Source organism: Cynocephalus volans, chromosome 16, assembly GCF_027409185.1.
Source record: "Cynocephalus volans isolate mCynVol1 chromosome 16, mCynVol1.pri, whole genome shotgun sequence".
NCBI lineage: Eukaryota > Metazoa > Chordata > Mammalia > Dermoptera > Cynocephalidae > Cynocephalus > Cynocephalus volans.
The window spans coordinates 59,013,149-59,038,141 of NC_084475.1; the positions used below are offsets into that span (position 1 = coordinate 59,013,149).

Consider the following 24,993-nt stretch of genomic DNA (forward strand, 5'->3'; position numbering starts at 1 on the left):
AAAAGTGTAGAGTTTTTGCATGTGATTGAAGTTCGGTTATCAGCTTAAAATAGATTGTTATGACTAGAAGATATTTTATATAAACACCATGGTAACCACAAAGAAAATACCTATAGAAGATACACAAAAGAAAAGGAGAAAGGAATCAAAGCATGTCACTACAAAAAAAAAAATGAATGAAATGTTAAGGAAGAGCAACAGAGGAAAAGAGGGATAAAAGAGCTATAAGACAAACAGAAAACATTAACAAAACGGCAATAGTAAAGTTCTTCTATCAATAATTTCTTTAAATGTGAATGGATTAAACTCCCCAGTCAAAAGACACAGAGTGGCTGAATGGATAAAAAAACAAGATCCAACCATACTCTGTTTACGAGAGATTCACTTTAGATTTAAAGACACAAAGGAAAGTGAAGGGATGAAAAATTATATTTCATGCAAATGTTAAGCAAAATAGAACAGGGAGGCTATAAACAATATTAGGAAAAATAGACTTTAAATAAAAAATTCTTGCAAGAGTCAAAGAAGGACATTTACATGAAGGATCAATTCTCCCAAAAGATAGAACAATTGTAAATTTTATGCACCAAACTTCACACTTTGACAGAATTAAGGGAGAAATAGACAGCAGCACAATAATAGGAGACTTGATTACCCCACTTTCAGTAATGGATAGAACAACCAGACAAGATTATCAAGGAAATAGAGGACTTGAACAAAGCTATGGACCAATTGGGCCTAACACACATATACAGAATTCTCCACCTGACAACAGTGGAATAGATACTCTTTTCAAGTGATGTGAAACATTTTCCAGGATAGACACAAAACAAGTCTTAAATTCAAGAAGGTTGAAATCATAGTTATTTTTTCTAATCACAATAGAATGAAACTAGAAATCAGTTGCAGAAAGAAAACTGGAAAATCCACAAATATGTAGTAATTAGACAAAATACTCTTAAACAACCAATGGGTCAAAGAAGAAATCACAAAGGAAATTAGAAAATATATTGAGACAAATGAAAATGAAAACACAACATACCTAAACATATGGGCTGCAGTGAAAGCAATGCTAACAGGGAAGTTTACATACTGTACTGTACAATTTAAAAATTGTTGCATTATGTGTTTTTTACCACAAAAAAAAAATGCAGAAAATCTTTTGATATAATTAAATACCTTCTCATGATAAAATTTCTCTTAGTAAACCAGGAATAGCAGAGAACTTTCTTATGCTGTTAAAGGTTTCTACCAAAAGCCTGAAACAACTGTTAAACTTAATGATGGAATTTAGAAGCATTCCTTTTAAAATCAGGAAGAAGATATTTACGCCTGCTGTCATTGTTTGTCTTTGACATTGGACCTAAGCCAGCAGATTAAGATAAGAGAAAGAAGTGAAAGTTAAAAGTATTGGAAATGAAGAAACAAAATCATCATTAGTTCTAGACACTATGCTTGTCTGTACAGAATCTCAAGACAAATTAGTATAATTAATAATGGATTTCAGCAAGATGGCTGGATATAAAATCAATATATGCTAAGACAATGGGATTTATATTCACCAGCAATCAACAGAATATTCAATTTAAAAGAAGAAATATTATTTAAGTAACAGCTGGAATTTTGTGATGTCTCAGAATGGAAGATAGCCTAATTACAGGGATGTTAAAATATGAAAAAGGGGTGTCTTTAAATAGCTATATGTTTTTTGCAATGTACTAAAAGTGTAAAGAAATGTAAGGGAAACATACCAAATATACTCAGGATAGTAGTGATTGTTTCCGGTGGGTCAGGAAAGAGGTTCACAGCGTCTCTTTATATACCTTTGGTATATTTGAAATATTTAAAGAAGAAGCAAACCTACTGATGTCATTATCCCAGAGAAAGAATGCTGGAAGTGGAACAAATCTTTGCAACATGATAAGTTTGGGGAGTATCTGCTATATGGGCAGAAAAGGAGTCAGAGAAGGACATAAAGAAGTATGCAAAGAAGCTAGAGGAAAAGTAAGATAGTGCTGTAATACAGAAACAAGGGAGAGAAAATTTTTAACAGGAAGAAGGGAAGATTTGGTCAACAATGTCAGATGCCATAGAGGAAATGAAAATAGAAAACTGAGAACTGGGTTTTACTTAAACTGGGCTTTACTTAGAAGACTGGGTTAACAGGACTGTCTTCATAGCAAGTGGTAGAAATTGAACTCAAACAAATAGAAGAAAAAAAAGCTCACAAAAATCAAAGATTGAACTGAAGAAAATAGACTTGGGAAGGGTAGAGAAAACTGGAACTAGACACTCTAATGTCTTTAATGCTTCTTTTTTATCTTACCTCTCCTCATCCCAGACCAGCTTCTCAATGCAGCCCTGCCCATGAGTACTGGCCATGTGGTAAGCTTAGACTCAGGAGAAGTAAGGGTTTTCTCTATTTCTCTTTCTCATCTTTCAGTCTTCCCTGATTTTCCAGGTAGTTAAATTTCCAGGACCACAGGAAAAAAAAAAAACTTTGTCTATATGTAATTTTGGAGTTAGGCTCGTTTCTTTATATGCATATTTCTACGTATGTGAATAATTGGCAGGAAATTTTGAAGTCATGAAAGATACAGGGCAGTTTCTGTTGGGCAGGACTGATCTACACATTGCAGTACATCTAGTATTCCTTGCTTTCATCCACTTCAGTACCAATCACTATGGCACTCAAAGTGCCCATACAAATTTCCAAAATACATGTCTGGGTAGTATGAACTCTTTGAAAACCACTGATCTAAGGGAAAAGTAGAGAAATCCACTTGATTAATAAAAACAAGAAGAACCCTCAGACTACTCTCTTCTTGAAGACATATGAATCACAGAATTTTATGTAGCATAATGGACTGAGAATCAGATATTTATTTGACTTTATTTATTGAGTGACTACTCAGGTCAAGCCTTGCTACTTGAAAGAATATGATAAACAAAAGATAATTCTAAATAGAAAATGAAGTGAAAGATCATTATGGAAGAAGTTTCTATTTGGAATTTTTGTGTGTTGAAAAACATAGGTTTTCAATAATATCTATGAGAAATACTTTGAATAATACATTATTAAGTACAACTTCATAAATCTCTTTTTTTCTTCTGTAAAAGAAATTTCTACTCTCTGCTGTGAAAGCCATTTCTTTGACAATTTTCAAATATGTTAATTCTTAATGAAAAAAATTGCATTTTAAAGTATCAGTAACTTTTTATTTTATCAAATACAAAGATTGTAAAAACATTTTTTAAAAGCATGTCTATTTTTTACTCTCTTGAATCTTACGAAACTTATACAGGGAATAGAGAAAAACATTATTAAGTTGTATCTCTTGAGAATTTTAGTAGGGTATATTTATAAATGATCAACATCATATGAATATTTAGTATTGCTGCTGTTAAATTTGTAATGAGTTGTAGGGTCTATGAAATTCCCTGACTGGCTTTCATCCAAGTAATTTATTTGCAGGGCTTAGATGTAGTAAAACCAAGAAAAGACATACAGTTAACTATTGACCCTATCATTAAAATATTTTAATTTCTAAATATTAAGAAGCTGTTCATATTTAAGATATATTTAATAAATGTATATTATTTTGCTAGTTTGAATGTATAAAGTTGGAGTTACAAATGATGATCTTTAGCCATTTGGTTTATAACCAAAAAGGTTAGTAATATTTAATTTAGATTAGTGTGATAATGCACTATTTCTATGAACTGATTCCAGTAAAATTTAAATAAACTTAATGTTCATGTACATGCATTTCAGAGGCTTATTAATTGAACTTGCTATACCTGATAAAAATATGACTTTCAGAAATATGTTCTATTATACATTTGTAGAAGTCAAAAATTATTTTAGGGAATATTGATGCCTTTCTTTTGAAGTTTATATAGGAATTAAGTATTATGAGCAATTTTTAATTTTCTAGACTCTCATCGCCGTTTAGTAACAATACTATATGTGGGCATTCATCTCCTCAGGATAGTCCACAAAGGCCTTTTTGAGCAATAAAATACAAAACAATAAGAGGTAATACTGTTGTAATAGCACCCCACTAGGACAGAAAAGCAATCAAAAGTATTGAATCTGTTTTTTTAGGAAATCCAAGTTTAATTAGAGGAGAGTGAGGCAGTCTTCGTGAGACTTCTGCGGATATTCTGGAGTTTGATAGCTTCTGTTTCTGATAACTCAATCAACTAGAACTTCACTTGAAAATTTATGGCTGTTCTTTACTTAAATACAGATACAATGTTAACATTACCCTGAAGCACTAACTATTATTTTTGTTGATTTGGCATTTTTTTCTTTTCTTTTCTTTTTTCTTGGTTGTTTGTGCAGTTTAATTGGGGTGGATTCTTTTCCTCTTGCTCTCACACAACTTCAGTAACTGAAAAAAATATTGACATGAGGGGCGGAGGAAGAATATAATTAAAGAGGGTGTGTGTGTATAATACGTGTGATGAATAGGTATTTCTTTGTTGAATTAGCTGAGTTTAAGCAGTAGAAAGCAGGAGAAGGAGAGTGAAAGCGAGGAGTTCCGAAAGGCATTGTCCAGTTTCTCTTTTGGGACATCAAATGGCACCGCCATGCTCTTTCGTTCCTGTTAGGGAAAGAAGTCAGAATGGGGATTCTTTGTAACCTCATGGTCGTTAGTGAGCATGTCATCTATAGATCACGTGTTTAGGAGGGCTGCAACCCAACTCGTACTATTACCATATGAACACTGAGAAATTCTTTTGGTATTTATGATGATGAAGGATTCCGGATATACTTTTGGTTCCAAGTATCTGTCTCTCTATCTAGTATATGGTATGTAGGTTTCAAGGGGGCTTCTGGCAGCTTGAACAGAGGATTTGAAATAACAATGAACCAACAGTTAAGCAATTTTTGCTGTGGTTAGCCAAATATTGATTTTTTTCCCCCAAATACTTGAAAGTCAGTTGTATTAGTCCAGATTTCATATATAATATGTTTTTACTATCCATTATTTTTCTCATAGTTGTGGCAACAGAAGTTTGATGTGGTTTAACTTCAATCCAGTTAAAATGCATTGGCTTAGATATTCAGATTATTTTGCAATATGTTATATTGCTAGTATCACAGAGATTAAAATTTACTATAAATGCCTAAAATGTTCAAACTATTTATATAAATTAAAAGATACATGTTCAATGTTTTCAGATTTGGGGGCTGTTTTGAGAATTAAAAGTATTAGTAAACTGTTTTGGACAATTTGACATTTGAAATAATAGTGTTGATTTTCATTTTGAAAAATCATATTCAAACATATTTACAAAATAATTATTTAATTGGACATTAGCTAAAACTTACATTACAAAGTGTAAGGGAGTTGAGTTCATTTTACTCCTTGTAAATGTTGAGAGTAGCGTATCTCTTATCTGTAGTCAGATATCCATATTTCTTTGATAGAATCTAAGTTGAACACATCAAGACAGATTGGCGTTTTCAGTACCATAAAAAAAAACTGCTCTGCTAATTGCAAACCATATTTAGTATGACCTTATAACAAACTAGCACCTTAAGTGTCATGCTTTGTCTTTAATGTGCACACTGGTGCTGGGTTTATCTGTACTAGACAACTGCACTTCATGAAAAGAGTTTTTTTCTTGATAGGCAATTAGCAGTAATTAGGAAGATTCACCTCAATAAGATGTCAACATGAGATGTTTAAAAAAGTTGAATGTCAGTGACTTAAAAAAAAAGTTCTTCTGACACATAGGTATGGCATGTGAAACATGAAATGTTAATTTAACTTTTCTGCTTATTATTCATGTACAATATTATTTTGTCATTCAGACACTATACTGACAGAGTGCAAGGGTGTTAAAATAGTGCTGCTAGAATAAAAAGAGGATTAATCTACCATTGGCCAATTAGCCAAAGGGTACTTAATGGTCTCTAAAGGCTACTGAAGTCTAACTACTAGCAAAAGCATTGGTAAAGAGTCCTCTATATTACCTTCATTTGCTTGACATTTTGTGAAACATAGTGTAGGCTTTTAATAACTGCATTTGTCAGAGAATAGTTTATAAGTGAGTGATGCAGTAACTCAGTGGATTTTTCATAAGAAATTTTATTACATAAATAATTACATCTCTGCCACAGACTTTTTTTTGGTTGTTGGTTTTTAATTTTCAATTCTTTCTCTTGGTGATCTTAAGTAGCATAATAAAGGAAAATTCATGGTTTAAATTTAAAACTCTTGCTGCTAAACTTGAATGAGATATTAATCTGAACTATTTATCTTTGTAAATAAGTACTTGTGTGGAAAATATTTGTGTTAGTGACTTAGAAATTAATTGTCCTGATAAATCATATAATATTATAAGTGACTGTGCTTTTAGTCCTATACATGGACAATATACAGAACTTTATTTCTATCAGTTTTATTTTCTGTAAAAGTATAGTATTCCTAATAAAAGAATATTGATTCTATTCACAGGAGGCAGAAATATCATTAAGATCATGGTGATTTTCTAGGGGGGGTCTTGCCAGTAGGATTTACATACATTTTGTCCAACTAGAATTTTCTCTCCAGTCATTTTTATTTCAATTCTGGTAACAAACTTTATGTTATAATTATTAAAAAACATAATAAGATTTTTAATTTATTGCATCTAGTTGAATATGAACCAGAGTAATCTGATGGTAAGATTATCAATGAACTTATTTCTGTGTTCAGCATTACACAATGTCATATGTCAGTCATATTTATTTATTTATTTTTGAGGGGATTGCAACCCTCAGCACGGTGTGGTCCACACCGCACTCAGCCAGTGAGCGCACCAGCCATCCTTATATAGGATCCTAACCCGTTGCCTCGCACTACCAGCGCTGCACTCTCCCGAGTGAGCCACGGGGCCGGCCCAGGCTACTTCCATTTAATGAGCATTTTTCATACTTTGACTGTCAAGCCCTTTGGCTTTCAAAAGGACAAAGAAAAATTGGAGACCACAATATTGTTACAGACGGGAACTAAACCTCACTTTTTACTCTGGTTACTGATTGATATTTTCCAACATTCAGCCTCTTACCTTTCCCCCAACATGTGCTGTAAAGAGTTCTCTGTAACCAACCATTTCTTCTATGGGCTTCCCAGAAACCCTGCTCCTGACACCCTGGCATTCAACTTCACATTTGGCTGGATTTTCTAAAATTTCTGTGTGTCTCTATCTTTCAGTTTTCATTATCCCAATTTGAAAAATATTTTTCAAATTTTTAAAGTGGTTCATTATTTTAAATCTTTAGTCCAGTGGTGAAAAACATATGGGAACAACTGAACAGTATCTTTCCTATTCCTTTCCCTTGGAGCACTGGTCCTAAACTAGTTGAATACTCAAAAACATTTTCTTTACATGTGCTACAACTAGTATCATGTCTGTTGAACAGTCAGATGTTGAATATTTTATTCTTTGGAGACATCAAGATCATAGAGTATATAAAATATTATGTGGAGAGTGATTAGAGAAATGATTCTTTCAGATTTCTTTCTAAGCCCTATACTTGTCTTCATTGGGCATGCAGAAAATTTTCTGTGGGCTTATTATTTTTTTTGATAATTCATTCTTGAACATTAAAATGTTTAACAAGGCTGTCTGATGGAGATGCTCCTTCTCCTGAGGACTGCCTCAGTTTACTTACCAGTGTTCTGGCAGAATCCTTCTCTTGAGTAAAAGTTGGAAAGCAGACTGGTTGTAGATCTAGACTGGGGCATTTAATGCTGTACACAGCTTCTGGGACACATTTGACACAGCAGATCAGGGGAGATACATGGAAGGAAACTGGCTCTAACCAGCAGTTACCAGACAGGAATTGAAGGCAGCAGTAGTTCCCTTAGCTTCCTGTTTTATCTTTTCATAGCACTTATTATGGATTATTGCCATATATTTCTAGCTTTTAGGCTGGTAGCTAACTAAAAGCAAGGATTATAACTTTTTTGTTTAACATTGGAAACACAGAACTAGTATAGTGCCTACCACATAGTATGTGTAAAAGGAGTCAGGTTCTGATTCTAGATACTCCCTATCCTAATCCTCCAGAAAATGTCAAATTGGGTCCCCAAATAAAGCCAATTTGTGAGTGACATACCCTAGAAGAGAACAAGGGAGAGTAGATCAAAGGAGACTTATTTACCCTATTCATGGGATTCCACAGTTACTGCTGAGGGCAGCAAAAGGAAGTTCTGGCTAGAGGCTTTTTTCTTGGCAGTTAAACTGTGAAATGCAGATCTTGTAGAGGCAATTTTTATTTGTAGTATAGAAAATGGAATAGGCCTGCCTGGTTAGCTCAGTTGGTTAGAGCAATGTGTTATAACACCAAAGTCAGGGGTTCAGATCCCCATACTGGCCAGCCAACAAAAAAAAAATGAAAAGAAAATGGAACAATTTTTTAAAGCAATTAAGAAAAAAAGTTAACACAAAATTATGGATAATGAAAACAAAATTAAATTGGAGTGAAACTATTATATAAGTGACACACTATGGGATTTGGGATACTTGCTTGATGTGGGGCAGGGTGGCAGCAAGGGAGCAAGAAATAGGTTCCAGAAGGAGGCTGATTTTTTTTTTTTTAATTGGGACTTGTATTAGTTTTCTGTGCTGCATAAAAAATTACCACAGATTTGGTAGCTTAGAAACAACATATGCATTCATTACCTCACAGTTTCCTTGGGTCAGGAGTCTGGAGTCTGGTACAGAGCAGCACAGCGGGGTCCTCTGCTAAGAGCATCACAAGCCTGCAGTCAGTGTGTCAGCCAGGCTGCCGTCCTTTCTGGAGGCTAGGCTTCTCTTTCAAGCTCATGTGTTTGTTGGAAAAATTAATTCCTGGTGGTTGTAGGACTGAGATTCCAGTTTTCTTTCTGGCTGTCAGCTGAGGACCATTGTCAACTCCTTCAGTCCTTACCTCGTGGCTCCCTCCGTAGTCCTCTCATAACTTCAAGGCTGGCAAGAGAATCTCTCTGACCTAAGGAAGGGCCACTGGCCTTCTCTGAAAGGACTCACCTGATTAGGTCAGGACCAGCCAGGATAATCTTGTGTTTGATTAACTCAAAGTCGCTTATTTAGGGACCCTAATTACATCTACAGAATCCCCTTTACTTATCATGTAATCATGGGAGTGATAGTTTGTCATATTGATGGGTCCCACCTACATATGGGGGCAGGGTATAATACCAGGGCATGGGTCACTGGGGGTCATTTGAGAATTAAGTCTACTTAAGAATAAGTTCTTCAGTATATTCTTGTCTCTTCTTACAGTTGCTTAGATGGTTCTTTTTTTTTTCAGAGACTTACTCTTCCTCATTGTTACATCTAAATAATTAATAGCTAGTGTCTAGTTTTTAAATTTTGTAGTGTTCTGTTTTATAACCTTTGGTTAGAAATAGTTGGCTACACATAAATCAATACAAATCTCAGTACTTATTTTCATTAAAGTCAACTTTTAAATTGAAGTAGACTTTTAGAAAACTGTGGAGGAATTGCACTGCTGGGGATGTAAAGGAGCTCATCTGCTTTCAATAAGCATGTAGCCTAGTAGGCATCCTGAATTGGTCCTAATCAAACAGATGATTATGACTTAAGACAAACTAAAGTTGCAGCCATGAAAGAATTTATAGGAGGTATATTTATATTTACACACACACACACACACACACACACACACACACAGTTTTGTGGGGTTTTTTTAAATCTAGGTACTCAGCCTTTAAGACATTTCTCAGACTCCTGAATTGGTCCTAATCAAACAGATGATTATGACTTAAGACAAACTAAAGCTGCAGCCATGAAAGAATTTATAGGAGGTATATGTATATTTACACACACACACACACACACACACACACACACACACACACACACACACAGTTTTGTGGGGTTTTTTAAATTTCGGTACTCAGCCTTTAAGACATTTCTCAGACTCTATATGGTAGCATTTACCACAACATAGTAATGCTAACAATAATTCTGCACATTTAAAATCTACCAAGTGCTATCACAGATGTTTTTAAAATTCTGTCCCCTAAGTTACCTTTGTTAGGCAGGTAAGCATCATCTCTGTTTTTAAATGAGGAAACAAAGTCACGTGTTTGCTCAAGGTCACTCAGTTGATACGCAATAGGCCCAGAGGGCTAGAATCCAGAAATTGTGACTCTTCCATGTATCTTTTCATTATTTCTGTTTTTAATACAATATGACATATATTTTTAAGTCTTTGAGATGGAAAAGTAGTAATAGAGAAATAGGAATTGTGCAACTGATAAAGAAAAAGAACAATTTTAAGAATAATCTTAATTTATTGGTAGATTTTACAGCACCATCTCTTTCTAACAAGGCCACCCACAAAGGTATTCTCACAACCCAGAACAAGTGTAAGCAAAAGAAAGTTATTTACACTTCTTGTCTTATCTATAGCATTTCTCAAATAAGAAATTGAATTCTTAAACTGAGAAAAGTTAGTAAGAGAGCCCCAGTTATTTGTCCAAAATTCCAAGGGTAACCAAAGGATTCCAAACTGATGGAATAAATTTCTTCTATTTCAATAGGTGCTCTATTACATTTCTATGCATATATAACTGTTAGAAATACGTTTTAAAGATTGTAGATTTTAAATATTGTTTAATCAAAACATTATTTATATTTTAGTAAAGTACAAGTCATTTTGTTTACTGTCTTCATAATTTCAGTTTCGTTATTTAATACATTTTTAGATTGTTAAATTGAAATTGAAATTTACATATGCATATCTCTTAGAGAAATATATTTATTGGCTTAGTCTGTCTTCAGTGGAGATGCATTTATAGTGTCAAGATCTGCCAGTGTGGAAGGAATAGACAGAAATCTAGTGGCATACAAGTATAACGAACAAAAGAAGCCACCCAGAGTTTTTCTTAGGAAGAAAAGAGTCTCATCAAATATTAATCTTCTATGTTGCCTGAGATTCCACCTAGAATTAATTGTAGCCATGAGTTATGTCTTACCAAACTGAAATCTCAAAAAGTCTAATTTAGATGCAGAGCATTAACTTCAGGATTGAGAAATATTCTGGTGCATATTACTTAAGTAAAAGCTTAATTAATTAACATTATATTATTAGTAAAATGTATTTTAATTTATGTATTGATAAACTAACAGAAAGATTATAAATAAAAGCTGCAGTCAATGTGTGTCTTTATAGCACCATCTCTACTGCTAATAGGGAGACTTGAATTTTTTAAACCTTGCTTTTAGTTTTTATTATACATTGGGCATTTCTTTTAGATACTATGGGGAATACATAGGTGGACAAAGCAAAGTCCTCTCTTAAGGATTTAAAATTTACTAGGGTTCATGGTTAAGGAACATGCATAGTTCTATGGAAGCTAAGATAATGGAGAAGCTACTTTTCTAAAGAAAAGAGAGGAAAGAATAAAGAATTTCATGAAGGAGGAAATACTAATCTGCTTTTTAAGGATGAGATATTTCAGCAGAAAGAAACACCATGTCTAGAGTCATCGATGTAGAAATGGCAGGGAGGTTTGGGGAATGGCAGCCAAGTTTGACTTGAGGTGATGTCTGACTGAACACAAATTGAAGCTAAATTGTAGAGAGCCTTATTACCCACAAACATCTGAGCTTTATACTATTTGTGTGAAGAACCGCTGAAGGGCTTTGAATAAAGGAATAACAGGTTGATGTTGTTTTAGGAAGTTGTGTAAATGGTGGTATGAAGGTAGGGAAAGGTTGAAGGGAGAAGGATGGTTATTGCAGTAGTCTTAGTAGGATAATAAGAGTCTGCATTAAGAGAGTGGTAGAAGGAAATGAATATGAGAAACATTGCATAATCTATAGAGCCTGACAATTGACTGGATATAGAGAATTAATAATTAGGGAGAGAGATGGATTCAAGCTTGGATGATACAAGGAAGATTTTCAGGTTTAAGGAAATTATGAGTTTGCTTTTACATATTAATTATTAGGTACCTTGGGGTCAATTCATGAACAAATATTTACTGAAAATCTATACAACCATGCTTTTAGATCATAAGCTAAAAATATAGCCGAAGGAATAGTTTCTTCACCAAAACATACTTTTTATTTCACCAAAACATAGTTTAATCTCAGATATATCAAGCCCTAGTTTTGAAATTCTGATCTAAAATATTCATATTTAACAATATGCACATGCATGTACAAATGCATATACAATAATGGATTTATTGTATAGTATCTAGAAATTGTGTTTAAATATAGTGTTTATACTTAAATAATTTACATCGCACGTTTACGTTACTGTGTACTTCAGCTACATCTTTCACTGTTTCTGACTGGAATTGTTAATGAAGAAAAATTTTTTCCCCTCTGAGAGATTTCAGTATCATTTTGTCTAATTGTTCCTATTTTAAACTACCCATATTATAAGCTTCTTTGGAACAATAAAGTAGTAGTGTAGTTACCCTCTTAAGGAGCTCTGAGTTTGTTATGCCATTACGGTTTGGTGACATTCTGCTGACTATTGATGAATGAAAAAGGCTAACCTAAAGATGGTTTCTTTTACACACCTTCATAAAAAGAGTACTAGTATGTTATTTAGCAAAATGTTTATGTTACTGAAAATTCAAATTCAAGGAGTTTAGTGCAGTTCTAACTCAACATTAGTAACAGGACTTGTCGACTATCAATCAAATGTATAAAACCAAGTGAGTTTATTTGCACGCTATCATTTTAACTAAATCTCTAACAAGCCTTGTCTGCTAGTTGGATTTAACATTTATACTACTAAATGAGAAGCATTTTAGCTGCTATATTGGGTGGTAAGACCTACTCAGTGGAATAAACAACTAACATCTGTTATCCTGTCCTGCTGCAGCTTGGCTTTCACCATCAGCCCTGAAATCAAGGTTATCAATTATATGAATCTCTGGCTCACCCATGTATATGTGACTGCAAGAAATAGTGCATCATGAGAAAAGACCAGCCAACCAAAAGATATTGTGTATTGTGTATTTTGTTTTAATTTTAAAAGCCCTACTACAACCTTAAGCAAAAGCTCATAGAGATTAGAATTTTTGCAAAGTTTTTATAGTAACTATTTTAATAATTAATTTCAGTTCTTTCGCATTTTCCTATCTGTAGAATTTTATGTTGATAATTGTTAAATTAAATATAATTACTTTTATGTTTATTTATTTAATTTTTTTAAAAAGAAGCTAAATTTGGATTTGGCTGGTCTTCGGAAAGAAAAAGAAGATTTACTAAAGAAATTGGAGTCCTCATCTGAAATCACAAGTTTGGCAGAAGAAGTTTCCCGGGTAACAGTTCCACGGATACAAGTTACGTCAATTGGTCCTTCAAGGAGCATGGATTTGGAAATGAAGCAATTGCAGTGTAAACTAAAGGTGATTATAAAGTTTATTAAGCACAAAAACATAGGTTACTCAATCCTCAAAGTCATGTTTATATCAACTCTAATTTATTCCAATAAAAGTAAATTATGGTATAAATCATCCAAAAATTATTAATAGTACGTTTGACTTCAGCATTCAGTTTTAGCCTGCTAGATTCTTGTCTGGTAACTCTAATACTGTTGTCTGGAAAAAACGACAAGACACCATGAAATCTTATCCTAGGTGCTAATGGAAGCTGGCCAGTGCCTCCTGCTCCAATTCTGTACTCAACTACTCTCCTCCCCATGCCTCCTTCCAACTGAACAAAGTTCTTTCATACATTTAATGTATCAGCATAAATAGAATTTCTTTACTCTATACACTTGCTACAATTTTAATTTGATTGTTATTGGTTGGAGATGGGAAGGCGGGGGTTGGGAGAAGCAGAGAACAAATTGGTGGGTTGGTTTAATAGATTTCAGCAAGTTAAATCTGAGAATGAAAATAAAAAGCAATGTTCCTTTTGTTTATGAAGAATTGTACCTAAAAACCAGGCAAAACTGTCAACAAATTAAAAGTAAGACCGACCCTAGTTTAAACAGAATTATCTTGTAAGAAACAGGATTTATGAGTTTTAATTGTAAAGTTCATTTTCGTGCTGCTTAAAACAAGCTCTTTTATTCCTCACGTATTTAATTATTTTCTTCATTGCAGATTGCTAGCTAGAAGCTACAGGGCAGTGTATATGGGATCATAGCTATAATGAGAGTCACTACAAAGAAAGTTCTGATTGTAAATTCACAGAGTACCTTAGAAATGGAATAACTATGATTGTTAAGAGGACATTGGAATATTGAATTGTCAAGTAGACTCATAGTCGTTTTCAATCCAAAACATGATATGTACACTCTCCAATAATAATAATATCTTTTATATCAGGATTACTAATGGGATAAAGTAGGATAAAATTTTAAAATAATGAGTATATCATTACTTGAAAATATTTTGCTTTATTAATAATAATAAAGTATAGAAACTAGCATTAATTGAGATACTTCTTGAATACCATCTTCTTCAGACAATTTTTATGGGTAGAACTTGCCTCAACCACAACATTTTATAAGTTTAAATACCTAATACAATATTAGAAATGAGAAAAAAGTTGTGCAAGATTTGTGGCATGTTTCTTCTCTTCATATTTCTGTCATTTTTATATTTAAGTCTTCATGACTCTAATATAACTTTATTTTTCAACAAGATAAAAATGAAATGCTAGATCCAACATTGTCTAATCTGACTTCTAAATTTTCTTTCCTTTTTTTTTTTTTGTTTGGTGGTTGGCCAGTAAGGGGATCTGAAACCTTGACCTTGGTGTTATCAAAACCACACTCAAACCAACTGAGCTAACCAGACAGACACTAAAATTTTTAAATTGTTAATAGTTTTAAGTTGATTTATATTTTGCTTATTTGATTTTACCTACCAGAAATGGTCTAACTTAATTTTTTGTAATAATAGGTCCATATGAGTATTTGTAAATTATTTGTATTATGGTTTTCCATGATATAATTTTTTACCCATATGTAAATATCTCTCTTGCTTTGGAGGAATGTGTGAGTCTGAAAGGTGAGACTAACAAGGGTGCCTAAAGTAATTTAAAGTGACAATGTCCATATCTACCTAGAGTCCATGCTGCATAGAAACAAAGGATAAATGTTTACTTCTGTCTTGTTTCATGATTTAATATAGAAATTTCCTAGAAGACAAGGTACCTTTAAGTGCATAATACTCTGTTACTAAGACTTTCTATTTCAATATCATATTAGTTTGCCAGGGCAGCCATAACAAAATACGACAGACTGGGTGGCTTAACCAACAAACGTTTATTTTCTCACAATTCTGGAGGCTGAAAGTCCAAGATCAAGATGTCAACAGATTTCGTTTCTTCTGAGGCCTCTCTTCTTGGCTTGTAGAAGATTCATCTTCACATGGCCTTCGTCTTTGCATCTCTGTGTCCTAATTTCTTCTTTTTATAAAGACACCAGTCATATTGAATTAGGGCCAACCCTAATAACCTCATTTTACCTCTTTAAATGTTCTGTTTCCAAATACAGTCACATTCTGAGGTACAGGGTGTTAGGTGAGTACTTCAACATATAAATTTTGGAGCAACACGAGTTAGCTCATAGCAGGTATCAAACTGCTAACACAGTGATTTCCTAAGAAGTAACTTATTTTCTAATTGATGTTTTCATGCTTAATTGAGAAAATAGGTTAGATTTGAGTCTATTAAAGATCTACCTACATCTTTTTTATTCTATCCTGTTACGATTAGACTTTTCTATGTAATTTCTTATGTGTACTTTTCAGATGTCCCTGATCCATTCAGTGCCATTAACATGCTGATGTGCATTTTCTGTATCTTCATTTTTACCCATATTAAGCATGTTTTCTCAAGGTACCCAACTTTATATAGATAGATAATAAAATATTTAGAGATAAATAAATTCCTGTCAGTGAATAATACACATCAATCGTTTATATTTACTTTATTTGTAGTTCTTTATACAACCTGGGCTAAATAGTACTCCAATTTATTTTTGTGATTTTTTTGACCTCCTGATTTTTGAAAAGTGTTCCCTTTGATATATACCATGTTGTCTTCCAGTTTCCCAGTGAATTAATAATAATGAAGGCCGGCAGTTTTTAAACTACTGTTCCTTTACATATAATCATTGCAAGTCTGGTTCTAAGTGTTTTACAAATATTAATTCTCATTTCAACGTGGTAAGATAGGTTCTGTCATTACCCTTATTTTACAGTTGAGAAAACCAATTCACAGAAAGAATAAATTACTTGTCCAAGATCACACGACTAGTAAGGGGTAGAGCTGAGGTTATAATTCAAGCTATCTGGCTCCAGAGTCCATGCTCTTAATCATCACACTATGCAAAATTTTTAAAAAATATTTAATACACTTAGTATAGGAAAGCCCTAACCAGATGGATTCTTACCATTGTGACGTTTTTGAAATATGCGTTTTATACCAGATTTTAAATCATAAATATTATGTAGTAGGGAACGGAAAAGGGACAAAGGACCTGGGTTTTGATCACTTTTTGGCCACTAACTTCTTGTGGGACATGATTAGGGAAATCACTCAGCTTCTCCAGAGGTCCAAACCAGGAGTACCTTTTCCCCATCTCCTATGGATTTTTTGATGATCAAATGAAATAGCTGTCAGATTTAGAGATTTTGCAAAAGTATATATGTCAAGCTGGCATCATTGTTTTATTTATTATAATTCAGTAATCCCTCAATCATCCAGAAGTCAAAGTTACAGCATTTTCAGCTATATAAAATATAGCCTTAAGTCTAAAAACAGAAAAGAATTAAACAGCTATCTTAAAACCACCTAATTTATTACATTGAAGATATTATCAGACTTTGCATACTGCCTGTTGTCTTTTATTTTATCAGCACCACACTCTCCCGAGTGAGCCAGCAAAAATTAGAAAAACAGCAGTCTGGGACCATTTAGAGTAGGGATATGTAGACATTTATATCATGATGACACCACTGTATTATAGCATAGTGATAATATAATAAATATAGTAATATATTATATAATTAATATAGTAATAATACTTATAATATCACTACAAGTATATTAATGTATCACTATTAGCTTAGCATAATCATGGATGTTCATATTTCTAAGTGAATGAACAGTCATTCCAGAAACAATGTAAGATTAATGATTAAAGCAAGAGCTTCAGTTATTTGTTAAGTTTGCAAGTGTAGAGCATCTTATTCTGGCAATACAAGAAATATGACACTATACAAGGGTACTTCAAAAAGTTTGTAGAAAAATAGAATTAAAGGTAATACAAATCTTTCCATGTATTTTTTGAAGTACCCTCATACATCAGTGTAAGCATACAAAATATGGTGGAAATTTAGACTGCATTAGACACACATTTTATAAAAACATTCCATTTTGTAACAATCTAAACAGTTGCCATGCTGAGTTAGAGTTTTTAAGAAAAATTAATTTCACATTTTATGGAAAAATTTAAGTTATTTAAATTATTTATATAATGCTGTGCTAATGAGATGTTTAAAATTGGTCTGATGAATTTGACTCACATTTATTTATCTTTTGTGATTAATGGTTTTATCTTTTCAGATTCAAATTTTTTTTAGCATGAGTCAAACATCCAAACCTAGGAATAATTCAAATAGAAACCATTTATTGTAGTTTAGAAAGATTAGTGAAATAATCACTCCAAATATCTTAAAGCTATTATATTTTATTCTATTTATATTAGTTTTAATTGTTTACCATTAAGTATTGTGAATTTATTACTCTTCTTGAGAATGATATTTTTATGCTGCTTTAGGCTGAGATTGAAAGGTATATTTAAGTTTCTGTTTGTTTTTAATTTAGAATGCAACTAATGAACTCACTAAACAGTCATCAAATGTGAAGTCTCTGAAATTTGAACTCCTAGCGAAAGAAGAACACATAAAGGAGATGCATGAAAAGTATGGGCTTCATATTTCTATCCATTGTATTTGGTGCCACCTAGTGGTAGTCAACTGTTAAATGTTGTGCCCACAGAAAATACCAACATGAAGTTTTTCTTCCTTAGTTTATGTTTAAACCTACAAAAGATGAAAGTTTAAGGAATACTACATATAGGATGATTAATGGCAAGCTATTTGCTATTTTTTAATTAGGGTAGTATTTAAAGTTAGCTTTTCTTTATTAAACATAATTAATTTTGATTAAATATAAATAACAGCCTCAAGATTATGAACAAAAACCTTTAAAGTGTGGCAATAGTTTGACCAAAAATATACATAGATTGATACCTACATTGACTTTAACGCCTAAGCTTGTAAAGCTAAGGTGGAAAAGGGAAAGTTTTGTCTGTGTTTAAAATAACTGGAGGTTATGAAAGTTTGTACTTTTTGTTTTTATTAATGAAAATGGATTTTAAATGCTCTATCCCATTGAATCAAAAATATTTTCTTTTGGTATCTTTTATAGCTGTACTAGAGCTTAGACGTAATAACATGTTTAGATAGAATTCCAGTCATCATTGATAAATTTGAGTCATACTCATATGTATCTCATACACATACCTGTATACCACATTATAAGTAAAGAACCCTTAAAATTGATATTAATACATAAAACTATTGGACAAAGAGATTGGTTAATTCTTTTAACTGAGAATATATTGAAGTTTACTTATAGATTAAGAGGCTTGCTTATTGTTTAACGGCAAGGGCTCTAGAGAAACACTCTTTGAATCCTCACTCCTTAACCTACTGGCTGTGTGCCTCAGTTTAATAGTATTATTAATTCATTAGGTTCTTATGAGGAATAAACGAGTTAATACATGTAAGGCACATATAACACTTGCTGGCACATAGTAAACATTCAGTAAATATTAGCTATTGTCATTCGGTCATAGCAGCAGCAGCAGTTGCAGCTTAGTAGTAGTAGTTGTCACTGCATCTACCATTTTATACTTAATATTGCATCAATTTAAGCTAAACTAATATGTGAATTTAATCTCAAATAATATTAAGTTAGAAGATACTATGCCTATTACAAGATTTTACATGTTTATTAAAGTAGAGGATTGTTTCTTAATCATTGTTATGGTTTTGATTATCTCTGAATATCACTGATTTTTTTTAGCAATGCAAAAATGTAATTTCAATATAATTCTGTTTTCATAAATTTTATTAACCTTAGTTCTTTTTTTAGCATATATGTAATACTAGAATAACCAAGTCACAACTAGATTATAGATTTTATAAGTACTTAAAATATTAACAGAGCAATATTTTCTTCAATGCAATTTATTTCCTAATTTCATTTTCATTAATATCAGGTAGCATTTAAAATCTAACAGTAGAGCTAATAAAAATAAATACACAAACAAATAAATGGGGGAGGGGTAAAAAGAAGACACAATGATCATAATAATTCATTGAACTTGTTAAGATAAGTAAACAGATATGAGGTAATGGGGGGAAGGAGAGAGGAAAAGGAGGAACTGGTAAAGGCACGTGAAAATCAACTAGATTGTATATTGACAAATTAAAATAAAAATAAATAAAAGACTATTAAAAAAATAAAAGTTAACAGTAGGTATAACACTGGATAATATGTAAGATATCATTACTGTTGAAGTACTTTCTAACACTGTTGATAAAATACCATTTTTTCTTTTCCAGGATGTCTCGAATGGAGAGGGATATAACTATGAAAAGACATTTGATAGAGGACTTGAAATTTCGACAGAAAGTAAATTCAGAAAGTAATGAGAGTTTTAATGAAATGTTAGAAAGTCTTGAAAAAAAGGTATCAATTTTTATTTTCACTGATACTAAAAAGATTACTTCCCCTTATATTTACTTCATTAACTGAGATATTCAATACTAATAAATGTATAGAAAATACTCATAGGATATACACTTACTGTTATAGAATTACATTATTTGCTCTGAAAGTACATTATTTGTTTTAAAATTCAAGGTTCCAAAATTGTATATATAATATAGCTGCACATTCTGTTTCTATTTGTGAATATCTTGTGAGAGGATAATCAAGTTTAATTTTTATAATCTTTAATATTTCTGGGATACATAATTCTATTTTATTCAGTATTTTGTTTTATTTCAAACTACAATTTATAATGATAGAATCAAGCTTATATTTCTAAATGAAAAAGTGATAACTACCAGAAGTACCAGAGAACTACCAGAAGTTCTTTAAAAACTGTACTTTTTTTTCTTGTATATATTTAATTTAGTGCACATAAGAAGGGAGTTGTTTTTAAAATCGTTGTATAATATATGACCCCAAACTAGAAAGTTTTTGTTTAAACCAAAAAAGGTACTGCTTGGACAACTGATAAAGTAGCCTGTGCTTTGGCATTCACTAAATGTTATCCACTCCTGAAAAAGCACCTTGTTGAAGATGAAAACATAAGTATCTATTAGCTCAAGTGGATTGGAGAGAAAATTTTAAATGAGCATAACAAATGCTTATGGATTTTCTTTCTTTCTCATCCACATGCCCACATATATTATAATTACTTTCTATAGGGTTTTTCAATGTTATCCTTTAAATTTTGTATATTTTTTACTTCAATAATCATTCCAGATATAGCCTTAGGATCTTTGTATGTGTAAGTAATCATATATTGTTAGTGGCATTAAACTGAAAAAGAAAAACTGTTTCTTCTTTTATTCTTTGAAATGTATAAGTATGTTCTATTACTTATTTAATTTTATCCTAAAAAGTACATGTTATACTTATTTTGGAGAAAACAACTGAAAGTTATCCATAACTATGCTTGTTTCAGAATCAAAACCAAACATCTGTCTAAGGCAGTGTAGGTTAGTAATGAAAGGATATGTGGTTAATATTGGTATTATGTTATTAGGTATAAGACTATACATACCACTATTCATACATATTTTGTGTAATTTTGTTTTTGTTTTTGATTTAAGGAATGTTAGTTTCATTCATAAGATGAGTTTTGCAAGTACAATACTTGAATTTGATACCATTTATTAGGAAATGAAAGGAATTAGACTCATTTATTTATTTAGATTTTGTTGAAACGAATACTGTGCTACTAGAATGCCTTTACCAATAATAATTACTTTTATGATTTTATTGAAGGTAAAGACGTTAACTGAAGAATGTTCCAACAAGAAGGTGTCAATTGATTCACTAAAGCAAAGACTTAATGTTGCTGGAAAAGAGAAGTCACAATATGAACAGATGTATCAGAAAACTAAAGAAGAGTTAGAAAAAAAAGTATGTTTTTAGGACATTTTAGCCTAGAAATGTAATATAATAATGTCTTTTTCATTTTTAATATTGTCATTTTTTTCTCCCACAAACTGCCAAGAGCTACTTAAATATTTCAGACAACTACAAAGAACATTTGTGTATCTACATGAAACACTAAGAATTTGTTTAACATTGATGATGGTGCTGTATTAGAGAAAACAGATTTTGTTTGTCTTGATAATTTCTAATAAATGAAAACTATTTTTAAGAACTGGCATTTATACAACTGTGCGTAAATCTTTTAGGTCTACCTAAACTCATAAATAATTAAATTTGGTATATGGGATCTTTTGGTTTGAAATAGTTTCGATGTCTTTAATGATTTATAATCTTTAAAAAACATAAACTAATTTTGATGATAAATATATGAGACTATGTGCTTAGGATATTTTATTGAAAATAAACGAAAACAGTCATTAATTTTACCCAAATAAAAATAAATAAATTTATAGAGAGAGTAATAAAACCCTTTACTTATCTGACATGTGTAATTAAGTCTTCCAGATCTGTTACTGAAATATTTATTTTATGATTACTGATATTTTGCAGGATCTCAAGCTTACTTTCCTAGTATCGAAAATAAATGAGACTGAGTCTGCAATGGCAGAAATTGAAACAACAGCATCTAAGCAGCTTCAAGGATTAGCATTGCAAAGTGAGCACGTCCTAGAAGGTGCACAGAAGAAATTGCTGTTAGCCAATGAGAAAGTGGAAGAGTTCACCATATTTGTGAAGGTTTGAATTATTTGTGGTTTACTAACTTGTACTTTACTTCAAGCAGAGTAGGCAGTGGCCTACTTCAGATGATTTGGGAATACTTTAAAGTTTCTTTCTGCTTTCCTAACTCACAAAGCATTTTCTTCCAACCTACTTGTCACATTGCTCAAAATTCCTCTATACAAGATTTATTTTTCCAGTTTCAATTTAAAATTTTTCACACTTTTTAATATCTTTCTTAATGTCAATTTAGTTATAAAATTGTAGTAATCAAGAAATCAAAACAGGTTTTAAGATGAAAGAATTAAGTCATTTTTACTCTACTCTCCTTCTGAAAACCATCCAAACAAGAACAATAACCAGAAACTTGGTCCATGTTTAGTGAAGCTAGGAGACGTGAAGGCCAGTACACAAATTATCAAAACGTAGAATGGATGGAGGAATGGTAAATGACTTAGTAGAACAAAGAGAAGACAAACTTAAGTGTCTGCAGAGGTGTACCATCTAGGAATTATCTAAAAGCTGAAGAATCCCAGAAAGACTTAGGAATTGGCTACATAAGGGACCACCAAAGCTGAGAATGACGGAGGAGGGACAGATATGTGGCTAACACAAGTAGTTTGTTTGAGTCTTTGTAAGCAACTTTTAGATCTCCAGTCTATACTTCCACCTTGTACAGTTAGGCAGTATTTCTCCCTTAACCATCTGAAGAAACTGAAGAGGAGAGGCGCTGAATTCAGAGGTGCCAGGCACTGAGGGCTGGGAATCTGATGATTGCTCTGCCCCTTTTAATACTACTGTGAGTTATTGAGTTATTTACAACTGTTTAGTGCCCTTTACTTGTCTTTGTATATAGTTAGTAAACAAATCTATTGTTACTGGATAGATTGTGATGAGTCCCCTGAGGGAAAAGACAATGTTTTATTAATCTCTACCTCTGCAACATGTTCCATAGTGCTTTGCAAAGAGTAGTCACGCAATAATGATCACTAACTAATCACATTAAATTATCATTAGGAATGTGAAATTTTCATGGTTACCCTTTTAGCCTTTAAAAGTAAGAACTAAAAAAGTTCGACTATAGTGGGAACATAATTTTTTCCTTTCTTCCTCTTCTCCCGAAATCCAAATGTTCTTTTTTTTCCCTCCCAACCTTTAATAAGACTGAGCTCCTTGTACTTTTTCCTTCACATGCCATGCATTATTAAAAACTGGCACATCATAGCAGTAGATACTTATTTACATACATAAAAATATTTTCAATCTACAGAATCTTTTAAAATGGAAGTTTAAATGTTCTTCCGTGGAATAAAATTGTATCACCACTTAGTCTTCTTTCTAAAAGAACCTGACCCTCATTTGAACTATTCATTTAGATCTTGCCATAACAATATATATTAAATTTAAAATGTGTTATATTACATCTATTAATATGCTAGTGTTCCCAAATCATTTTGTTTGTTTTGTTTTTTGGTTTCTCTCTCTAGATGGGTCAGTAGTTTAGCATCTGTAAGCCCTCAATAGAGAAGGTACTCTGTCCAACATATAGTAGTACGTTTTTAAATCTCCTTAGGTACTGATGTTATTATAAGTAATAACATTCCTGGGCTTGTAAATTGTTATTCAATTGGCAAATAACTGGCTCTTACCTATAATGCCATATAGTTCATTCCCATAAAAATAGGAGCTTAAAACATTTTATGCCATTGTTAATAGTACCCCAATTAGAAGACATCCCTTACTTTGCTTCTTTGGAAATGATGGATACCTTGGGAGTTTTCTCATTTTAAAAAGTCTACAAAATGAATAGAAAAATATATTTTATCTCCTTCATCTCTTTTAAGGAAGGTTTCAATTGGTTTGAAGTCAAGCCAATAATACTTGCCTTAGAGGACCCAAATGATTGTAAAGCATTAATTTTAGTAAACGTAATTTACCTTTTCCAGATTTAAAGTGTTGTTTTTTTCCAAGTGCTTGTTGAATAGTTTCACTGTTTAACTTGTAATGAACACTCTCACTGAAAATTGTCGTTATTTTACTCATGATGTAAAACCATTTCTATTATGACTGTTCGCTTCAGTACCTTTGTTTTCTTGTTTTATATTAAGCTTAGAGTTTTGTTGAATTTTTTAGCCGAGATATAAAATTTGAATATGTTTTATAATTATGTATTTCATAATGTTAATTATTGTTTTTTCTGAAATATTCTTTGAATGTAGCATTTTTAAAAAAGAATGAGAACCAGAAGTTTTTATAATAGAAAAATAAATTTGAGTAGATATCCGAGTATTATACACTTCATGAAGTTTCATGGCCTTCTTGATAAGATGATGGGTGTATTTCTCCAAACAAAGTAGTTCATCAAAAATTATCTTTAAAAAAATAAACTTTTGATTTATGTCCAATGATATGAATGGTATCTAATGATAAAGTTAGTTTATTCAAAGATTATTAGGCCTTCATGTTGTTCATCAACAATGACACAGAGTGTAGATGTCTAATAGATGAATTAGTATTGCTGTGATTTTATGGCTTTTTAATTTGAATAACATTTTAAAGATTATATAATAGGGAAATATAACAGATGTGGACAAACTATCTTTAGTGCTCTTTTAGAATTTTTACACTTTGTTTCAGTTTGGTATTTCGATCAATTGCATCAGAATCATCTGATTCTATTGCATTTAAATAAAACGCTTACGATAGGGCCCCAAATCTATTGAATCAAAACCCAGGTTGGGATAGGGCCCAGGAATCTATGTTCTACAAGTTAACTAAGTGCTTATTATGCATGATAAAGTTTTAGAAATACTGCCTTACGTTGTTTTTAAGAATTCAATTTATATAACAAAACACGTATCAGTTTGACATTGAGTAGCACCTTTTACAATTCATGACTTCTGATAGTAATTTACATTAGTTTTTCTTAATTGTGTTTTAGGACCAAAATGTAGTTGATACTGGCATGGCTTCTGCTGTTTAATCCCTTTTTCTAAG

At 32.0% G+C, this 24,993-nt stretch overlaps 1 protein-coding gene across 1 annotated transcript in view; it reads left to right on the top strand.

Annotated features, from left to right (window-relative positions):
• Nucleotides 1–24,993, top strand: part of CNTLN (centlein) — a 289,401-nt gene that overhangs the window by 235,320 nt on the left and 29,088 nt on the right. The window contains exons 19-23 of the mRNA XM_063081076.1: nucleotides 13,212–13,403; nucleotides 17,842–17,939; nucleotides 19,650–19,776; nucleotides 21,106–21,243; nucleotides 21,829–22,014. Of these exons, the coding sequence (XP_062937146.1) occupies nucleotides 13,212–13,403; nucleotides 17,842–17,939; nucleotides 19,650–19,776; nucleotides 21,106–21,243; nucleotides 21,829–22,014 (741 nt within the window). The remainder of the gene's footprint in view (nucleotides 1–13,211; nucleotides 13,404–17,841; nucleotides 17,940–19,649; nucleotides 19,777–21,105; nucleotides 21,244–21,828; nucleotides 22,015–24,993) is intronic.